The 9,574-nt window shown below is 43.3% G+C and overlaps 1 protein-coding gene across 1 annotated transcript in view; it reads left to right on the top strand.

The window, feature by feature from the left end:
• Window positions 1-3,828, top strand: part of LOC135211643 (uncharacterized) — an 18,730-nt gene extending 14,902 nt beyond the window's left edge. Inside the window, exons 2-3 of the mRNA XM_064244919.1 lie at window positions 3,398-3,555; window positions 3,716-3,828. Of these exons, the coding sequence (XP_064100989.1) occupies window positions 3,398-3,555; window positions 3,716-3,813 (256 nt within the window). The 3' untranslated portion in view covers window positions 3,814-3,828. The remainder of the gene's footprint in view (window positions 1-3,397; window positions 3,556-3,715) is intronic.
• Window positions 3,829-9,574: the final 5,746 nt, after the last annotated feature.

The raw sequence follows: 9,574 nt of genomic DNA on the forward strand, positions 1-9,574 counted from the left end.
GGTCCTTCCCACAGAGTGGACTCTACACGCAGAAGTGTGCCGAAGTCTTTGGTCCCTGTGGGGGGAGACCTCACATAGACCTGTTTGCGACGTTCCTCTCCAAAAGAGTAGAGATCTTTTGCTCTCTAGTGGAAGATCCGAGAGCCTTTGCAATAGACGCGTTTTCCCTCCTGGATTGGTCGGGTTTAGACGCCTACGCCTTTCCCCCGTTCAAGATCCTTGGTGGGGAAGTACTCAGGAAGTTCGTAGCTTCAAAGAGCACGAAGTTGACCCTAATAGCCCCATTTTGGCCAGCCCAAGAATGGTTCACGGAGGTTACTGGAGTGGATAGTGGACTTCCCAGATCTATTTCCAAACAGACCAGATCTACTCAGACAAAAACCCCACTTCGAGAGGTTTCATCACACCACCTCCCCGGTCTCGCTCTGACTGCCTTTCGACTATCGAAAGACTTGTCAGAGCGCAGGGGTTTTTCTCGCAAGGCTGCAGGCGCTATCGCTCGAGCCCGCAGATCTTCAACGAGAAGAGTATACCAATCGAAGTGGGAAGTCTTAGGAGGTGGTGTAAGAGTCAGAAGCTGTCCTCCTCCAGTACCTCTATAGTTAACATTGCCGATTTCCTCCTCTTTCTGAGAGAGGAATCGCACCATATCCGTGTCAACAATCAAGGGATACAGAAGCATGCTGTCTTCAGTATTCAGGAATCGAGGGGCTAGAAATTGCAGATAACAAGGATCTACATGATTTGATTAGGTCCTTTGAAACTTCAAAATCAGCAGCTCCCTAGAACGCCCTAGTTGGATCTGGACGTGGTCCTGAAATTCCTTTCCTCAGATAAATTCGAGCCTCTACATCTGCTTCCTTCCGCGACGTCACTAGGAATGCTTATTCCTGTTGTCTCTCGCTACAGCCAAGAGGACGAGCGAATTGCACGCTCTGGACTCCACAGTGGGATTCAAAGGAGATGCTGCTATCTGCTCGTTCCAGACATTGTTTCTGGCGAAGAACGAAAACCCATCAAAACCTTGGCCCAGAAGCTTTGAGGTAAAAGGTCTATCTAACCTCGTAGGCAGAGAGACCAGAGAGGTCTCTCTTGGTCCAGGTGACCGAAGCTCTTAAATTTTATTTAGAGAGAAAGAAACAGATGGGAGGGTTGTCAACAAGGTCTTTGTGTGCTGTGAAGAACCCCAAAACGACTCATGTCCAAAAACGCCTTGGCCTTCTTTGTGAGAAGCGTAATTACTGACGCACACAAGAAACTGCTCGGAGGAATCCTTCGGTCTTCTAAAGGTTAAGACCGATGAGGTGAGGGCAAGTAGCAACGTCCCTGGCGTTCCAAAAGAATATGTCTCTTAGAAATATCATTGAGACTACTTATTGGAGGTGCATTCTGTGTTTTGCGTCTCATTACCTGAAGGATGTGAAAGTGACTTCATGAGAAGTGCTTCTCTCTAGGTCCATTTGTATCAGCAGATACAGTGCTGGGTCTTGGAGCAAAGACTGATCCTTAAATATTTTAATTTTAACGTACATAAACCCTCTTGTCAGATATGTGCTTGGTTTTCTATTAGCAAGCTCACGGATGTTCCGCACGGGCGCATAGTGTCATTGCTGGTAGGGGATCAAAGGGTAATGTATGGCTAGTAGGGGGGTACAAAATTTTTTTTTGTATATTTTGTTATAAATGAACGTGTAATTATGTTTCGAGTTTTTGGTTGTTTGTAAGGAGTTCGGGGATAACTCCTTGCAATCTTAGAACTAACATGGATGTTAGGATCAGGTGATCGGGATCGGTGTTGTGCTCCTTGAACAAGGTGTATTGTCATGTTAGTGGAATAGCACCCAATGACAAAGGCCTTTAGGCTCTGCCGAGTAAATGGATAAGACCCCATTGGCAGACCCACAAGAACTCTTAGCCATAGATCAATATCTCGCTGAGGCTCTTGAGGCTAAGCAGACTCCTAGGCAGTAGCCGAGAAGTCTTCAGCCTAATAAGGTAGGAACCAAGGTTTATTAATACCTACAACATATGTTGTTTACCTGTCTATTTCAGTAGTTGGCTGTCTCTTACCCACCACCAATGGGTGCTAATCAGCTAAGTATATATCTGGCAGGGAAGTTGAATGTATAAAAATTGTATTGTCATGATACAATAAAGTTTTATACATACTTACCTGACAGATATATACGATTAATGGCCCACCCAGCCTCCCCGCAGGAGACAGGTGGAAGAGAAGAATTCTGATTAGGAAACGGGAATGGTTCCTAGTCCTGCCACCCAGGGCAGGGCGGTAGATCACCTGACCTACCGGTAGCGTGTGCCGCGAAATTTGAAATTCTGTCGGGGACGACGGAGGCTATAGCTAAGTATATATCTGTCAGGTAAGTATGTATAAAACTTTATTGTATCATGACAATATCATGTTATACTATCCTAACATATTTCACCTAGGACAGACTATGACTGAATACAGACGGTAATTTACCAGAACATAAGTGTTTGTAAATGTATAAAATGTAATGTAATATGAATGTAAATGCTCTAATGATAAGTAAACTTTTATCAAAGAAATTGTTATTGTGAGAAAGCCTTGTAAAATGATGAAATGTAAATAGACAGAGGGGAATAATGGAAAGAGAAGGGAGAGAATTGTGTAAATTGAAATGTCTGTAAATTGATAAAATGGATATATTTATATATATGTGTGTGTGTGTGTGTGTGTGTGTGTGAAACAAATGAGGAAAAGGAGTATATGTAACTTGATGTATGAATCCCCCCAAATTCTTCACTCGGTCGTATCGCAATGCAGGGTTAATATTGCAACATGATTGGTTAAATACACGTGCCCACCCCAACCCCCATTATTTCTCTCACTTAGGAGTCAGTGTCTGAAACAAAAGTTCCCCTATATTATGGCACATGTACAGTAGCATTCAACATCGTAACAGTAATAGAAATAGGTGGATTTTGCCTGTGAAACGGTTCTATTATTGTTTGTTTTATCTTTTATTTCCGCTTGTATTTCATGTTTCAAATGTCATAAATAAGAGGAAATAACAGTCTTCCTTTATTATAGTAACAGTTTTTGTTTTTATATTTTATATATTAATGATAATAGTAATAATGTACAACAACAGTCTTCCTTTATTATAATAACAGTTTTTGTTTTTATATTTTATATATTAATGATAATAGTAATATAATGTGCAACAACAGTCTTCCTTTATTATAGTAACAAAGGAAATTTGTATAAGACCATCGTGTTTTGTATTTGTAAATTATGTAATAACTAACATCATTTCCTGAATAAAATGCATTGTTTTAATTGGACATGTTTGACTTATTTTAGTTTCAAACAGAAGCTATTATTGTTTCATGATATATTTTTGCCTTCTAGAATCAGTCATGAGAGGTGTCTCAATCTACCAACACGTCTTCTTTTAGAACTGATTCATGAGTACAATGTCACCAGCAGCTATGTACCAACACCTACACGTACACCTACACCAACACCATCATCATCTCCTGTTCTCACACCTCTTAAAGAGAATGTTGGTAAGTAAAGTGAATTTAGAAATTAAGTCACCACAGTTTTTATATGCTTCAAAATAGTATACAAACCTTCATCTTATAATAGAAATATCTGTGTGCATGAAATAGTTTTAGGTGTGTATAGTGAGTGTGGCAGCAGTTCCAACTTTTTCTCAACTGACAGTCCCTGGTTATCAGTGGGGGTCCTGTTCCGACGGTTTGATGATGAGTGAAAATCAGCGCTTATTGGCGCCTCTGTTAGGTATGTATCAGTACCAATAATATATTTTCAGTGCTAGACAAGTGCCCTCACCCCAAGTCGTCAATAACTGGGGACTGCCTGTACTTTGGCTGCCTTTGAGGAGTACATGTTGCTGCTTTGCAATGTTAGGTTTTGTTTTGCTGAGGCTCTTCTTCACTTTTGATAATATTCTGCTTGTGTGGTTGTTTTGGAAATTTTCTGATTTTGAGTCATTGTATACAACAAATTGGTGACATGTCCTAGGCATAGTTGTGTAATTATTTTGTTCATTTCCTCAGTTATGTTGATTGTCATGAATTTTGTGTGAAGGGGTCCAGAATGTTCAAGGAGCAGCCCGTTAACAAGCGAGTGCCAAGGATGGGCATCATCCTTCTGGCTCAGATATTGGTCCAACCAGAAGAGGATAAAAATGGTGTTTGTTATTTTTAAGGTAACACTTCCTTTCGTTCAGAAGAGCTCTTTGACTTCTGTCTTTGTTGGTGCTGCAATTCTTGCTGCCAGATCCACATCTTGTTGGTCTACCCAGCTGGACTGTATGAAGAGGGACCATGGGATTGGTTGGATGTTCCTCACATATCCTTATGTGATGTCTCAATGTGCCCAGTGTACTTATCAATGTCATTATTTGCCTCTACACTTTCCCCAGAAAGCTCCTGGGCCATCCTTTGGAATGAAAGGGGAGCTTTTGTTTGCTCCTTCTCTTAAGCGTTTCCATTGGCCTTTGTGTTCCTGGTGCTGGTTAGTCTTACTCTACTTAAGACATTGCCTATCCAGTGCTGCTCCATGTATTTATTTTGGAGAGGGAACCCAAGATGTTGATGTCTGTTGCTTTTGCTGCTGCAGCTGCAACTTCAACTTGTTGGTCTTCTAAGAAGCTTGCCTCAACCAATATACTAGGTTGTGAAGGAGAAACCCAGCAATGAGCAAAGTAGGAACAAGGTTAAGAAAGATCATGCTCTTCCTCTTCAAGCTCATCATCTTCCTCCTCTTCCACTTCCTAACCATCCTTCAACTCCTCTGTCCATGGGATGATAAATAGTTAGGAAGAAGGTGCAGAAGTCTTCTCTCCTTGAGAGGGCCAGTTCAGCTTTTACTTAGGGACCACTTTTCCTAGTTGATGTAATTTTGTATGAGACTTACCCAGTAATTATAGTTATTAGTTTCCACGGAGGGCAGCCTAATTCAAATTTCACGGGTAGTGCTTTGATTACTCTGTGTGTAGGTACTGCAGTGGTATCTCGACATATGAAAGGCTCAACTTACAAAAAATTCGAGTTACGAAAGCAAATAAGATTTTTTTTGGCTCTACATACAAAAATAGTTCAGGTTACAATAGGTTGTTGCTGTAAAGTCCCGAGATTCGCCTGGACCACCGATAACAATTTTAAAACTTGCGCGCCGCCAACTGAGTAGACTCGCCACCATCCTCCCGCTCTCCCATTAGATTCCTGATGCTAGTCACCGCCATAAGATCCTGCTCTCCTATTGGTCAGGATCTCTCCCATCGTGCATCTACGTAGCGGCGTTTTGGCCACTCGGTAGCAGCATCGTTATCGTACACACGCCGAATTCGTTCGTTCTATACGATTTTGTTTATTAACATAAATTCATTAGTGATTTCGTTGTAGTACTACTTTATCGTGTTGTGTGAGAACTTTAGTACATACGTATACTACATAACTTAATTACGTACAGTATATATTGTATACGTAGTCATGGGTCCCAAGGAAGTTGCTTAAGTTCACGGAAAGAAGAGGATGCTTTCTATGGAGACAAAAATGTAGACTTTCAAGAAGTATAAAGCTGGCATCCGGTTGAGTGTGATCGCTAAGGAATATGGCCGAAATCTGTCAACAATAGGCACCATCCTTAAGCAGAAGGAAGCCATCAAAGCAGCTACACCTTCCAAGGGCATGACTATTTTGTCTAGCAAAAGGAGCCACGTGCATGACGAGTTGGAGAGGCTGCTTCTTGTCTGGATCAAAGACAAAGAAATTGCTGGCGATACAATAACCGAGACGGCAATCTGCCACAAGGCCAGCTCTATTTTCAGCATTTTGATTGCCCAGGCCGAAGACGACGGAGAATAAGGGACATCGACGCCAACCCCAGACTTCAAGGCTTCTCATGGGTGGTTTGAAAAATTCTGGAAACGGACTGACATCCATTCGGTGGTGCGGCATGGGGAGGTAGCCAGCTCGGACACGAAAGCGGCCAAAGCCTTTATTAAGACGTTCGACGAGATGATGATCAATGAGGCTGCAGTTCTCAGCAAGTCTTCAACTGTAATGAGACTGGCCTTTTTTTGGAAAAATATGCCTCGTCGGACGTACATCACGCAGGAAGAGAAGCTACCCGGGCATAAGCCTATGAAAGACAGGCTTACGCTCGCACTTTGTTCGAACGCCAGTGGGGATTGCAAGCTGAAGCCCCTACTTGTGTATCATATGGAGACTCCTCGAGCCTTCAAGGCCCACAAAGTGCTTAAGGAGAAGCTTGCAGGGATGTGGAGGGCTAATGCGAAAGCCTGGGTAACGAGACTTTTGTTCACCGATTGGGTAAATCTGTGCTTTGGTCCGACAGTGAAGAAATTCTTGGAAGAGAAGCGCCTCCCTCTGAAGTGTCTGCTGTTGTTGGACAATGCCCCTGCTCACCCTCCTGGCCTCGAGGAAGATATCCTAGCCAAGTATTCTTTTATCAAGGTTCTTTATCTTCCACCTAACACCACCCCTCTCCTCCAGCCCATCAACCAGCAAGTGATATCGAACTTCAAGAAGCTGTATACGAAACATCAAGAGATGTTTCGATATCACCGATACCACAAACCTCACCTTGCGTGAATTTTGGAAGGAGCATTTCGATGTTGTCATATGCATCTGACTCATCGATCAAGCTTGGCAGGAGGTTTCAAGGTGAACCTTGAATTCTTTGTGGAGGAAACTCTGGCCTGATGCCATATCTGCCCGAGACTTTGAGGGATTCGACGTGGGCGAAGCTGGTGCAGATTCAGAAACAGTTGACGATCCTTAAACTGTTTTGCAACCAGATCTTGACGAGATCGTTGCACTCGGTAAGTACATGGGGCTGGTTGTCAACGAGGGCAACATCAATGACCTTTTCGAGGAGCACCAAGAGGAACTTACGACGGATGACCTGAAGGAGTTGGAGGCCATGGAACATAACATCGTTCAAGAAGAGTTCTCTAGCAGCGGCGAGGAGGAGGAGGACGACCCTATGACAACGGCAGAAATATGATATTGTTAAGATACAATAAAGTTTGTTCATACTTACCTGGCAGATATATATATAGCTGTATTTCTCCGAAGTCCGACAGAATTTCAAAACTCCCGGCTCACGCAGTGGTCGGCCAGGTGGTTAGTACCCATTCCCGCCGCTGGAGGACGGTGTCAGGAACCATTCCCATTTTCTATTCAGATTTTCTATTCCCACTGTCTCCTGCGGGGAGGTGGGTGGGTACTTTGATTATATATATCTGCCAGGTAAGTATGAACAAACTTTATTGTATCTTAACAATATCATTTTGTTCATGAAACTTACCCAGCAGATATATATATATAGCTGAATCCCACCTTTGGAGGTAGGGAAAGACAGAAAAGGATTTTGGAAACATATTACATGCAGATGAATAACATCTTGGTTCCTTACCTGTTAGCATAGCTGACTTCGTGATTACTGTCACCCAAGTCTGCTACTGCTTTACTAGAGTCTCCAGCAAGGTAGTGACCTATATAGCTGGTGAGTTCTAGATGATCTGTCAACGGGGTGGGAGCGTGACCACAATGTGAACTAGACCATTTTGACCATACTATGAGGGCAACGAAGTAAAAAATTCACCACCTGACCAGCCTAAACAATTTTCAATTTTCATTCCCACATCACTTAGGCTAAAGGAAAGGGAACGTCCCGGCTCAGGCGGACGACCTTACAACCATAAAACAATAATCCATAAAAACTCACCCACCTACCCATTTCCTACAAGGTAGGATGAGGTGCTACTCTTTCAGCCCCCAACAAAGTGTCCCCTGCTGCGACGTTATGGTCCAAGCGCATAGCAGTTCTCGTATTGTCCGTCTTTCACCATTCCCGCAGGTAGTGTTGAAGCGAAACAACCAGAGTTGCTGCGCCAAAACGTGGTTGGCAACGCAGTAATGTTCATTGAGGTGCCAATGTTCTTTTGGAAAGCTACCGAGGTAGATATAGCTCTCACTTCATGGGCATTCACTTTCAACAGCTTAACATCACTGTCTTTGCAAGATGAATGTGCCTGTCTAATGGTGTCTCTCAAGAAGAATGCCAGAGCATTCTTCGACATCTGTAAATCTGGTCTTCTGACCGAACACCATAAGTTGTTAGAAGGACCTCGACATTCCTTCGTTCTTTGTAAATAAATCTTGAGAGCCCTGACAGGGCACAGGACTCTCTCTGGTTCGTGTCCAATGATTTCCGCCATACCCTTAATCTCAAAACTTTTGGGCGGGACCAAGGGTTAGACGGATTTCATTTTCGCTAGAAACGTAGGACTTAATGAGCAAACAGCATTATGTCCCCTAAAACCAATATGCTTGCTAAAGGCTTGAATTTCATTAACCCTCTTCGCCGACGCAAGAGTCGTTAGGAAAATAGTTTTCTTAGTAAGATCCCTTAAAGAGGCATTCTGAAGGGGTTCAAACCGATTTGACATTAGGAATTTAAGTACTACATCCAAAAATTCCAGATGGTAACTTAGTTGAGGGAATCTTTATAGTCTCGAAAAGACCTTAAAAGATCGTGGATATCCTTATTATTTGCCAAATCAATTCCTCTATGTCTAAAGACTACAGATAACATACTTCTGTAGCCTTTGATTGTTGAGACTGCAAGCTTTAGGTCGTTTCTCAAGTAGAGCAAAAAGTCCGCTATTTGGCTCACAGAGGTCGTGGTAGAGGAAATGCGTGTTCTTCTGCACCAGCTCCTAAACGAAGCCCACTTCGATTGATAGACTCCAAGCGTGGAAGCTCTTCTCGCATTGGCGATTGCTTTTGCAACCGGTCTAGAAAAACCCCTCGCTCTGACCAACTTTTTGATAGTCTGAATGCAGTCAGACTCAGAGCGGGGAGGTTTCCGTGGTATCTCTCGAAGTGGGGCTGTTTGAGTAGATCTGTCCTCATGGGCAATGTCCTCGGGAAGTCTACTACAAAGGTCATGACCTCTGTGAACCACTCCTTTGCTGGCCAATAAGGAGCGATTAACGTCAATCTCGTCCCTTCTGACATTGCAAACTTCTTCATTACTTCTCCCAGAATCTTGAACGGGGGAAATGCGTAAAGATCCATCCCTGTCCAGTCCCCAAAGAAGTGCATCTATTGCTATTGCTCCCCGGGTCGAGCACGGGGGAGCAATACAATGGCCTCTTTGTTCTCGCTGTTGCAAAGACGTCCACTAGAGGACGTCCCATTAACTTCCACAGCTCTCGAACACACATCCTGATGCAGAGTCCACTCGGTCGGCAGCAGTTGACCTTGCCGACTGAGGAGATCTGCCCGGACGTTCTCCACGCCTGCAACGAACCTCGTTAGAATCGTTATTTTCTGAGTTCTCGCCCATAACAGGATCTCTCTCGCTAGGTTGAACAATGATCGCGAGTGAGTCCCTCCTTGTTTTTTTATGTATGACAGAGCTGTGGTATTGTCTGAATTTATCTGAACTATCTTGTTTGCGACTTTTTCTTTGAAAAACTGAAGTGCCAAGTATATGGCCGCCAGTTCTTTTGAGATTTATGTG

Source organism: Macrobrachium nipponense, chromosome 4, assembly GCF_015104395.2.
Source record: "Macrobrachium nipponense isolate FS-2020 chromosome 4, ASM1510439v2, whole genome shotgun sequence".
Lineage (NCBI taxonomy): Eukaryota > Metazoa > Arthropoda > Malacostraca > Decapoda > Palaemonidae > Macrobrachium > Macrobrachium nipponense.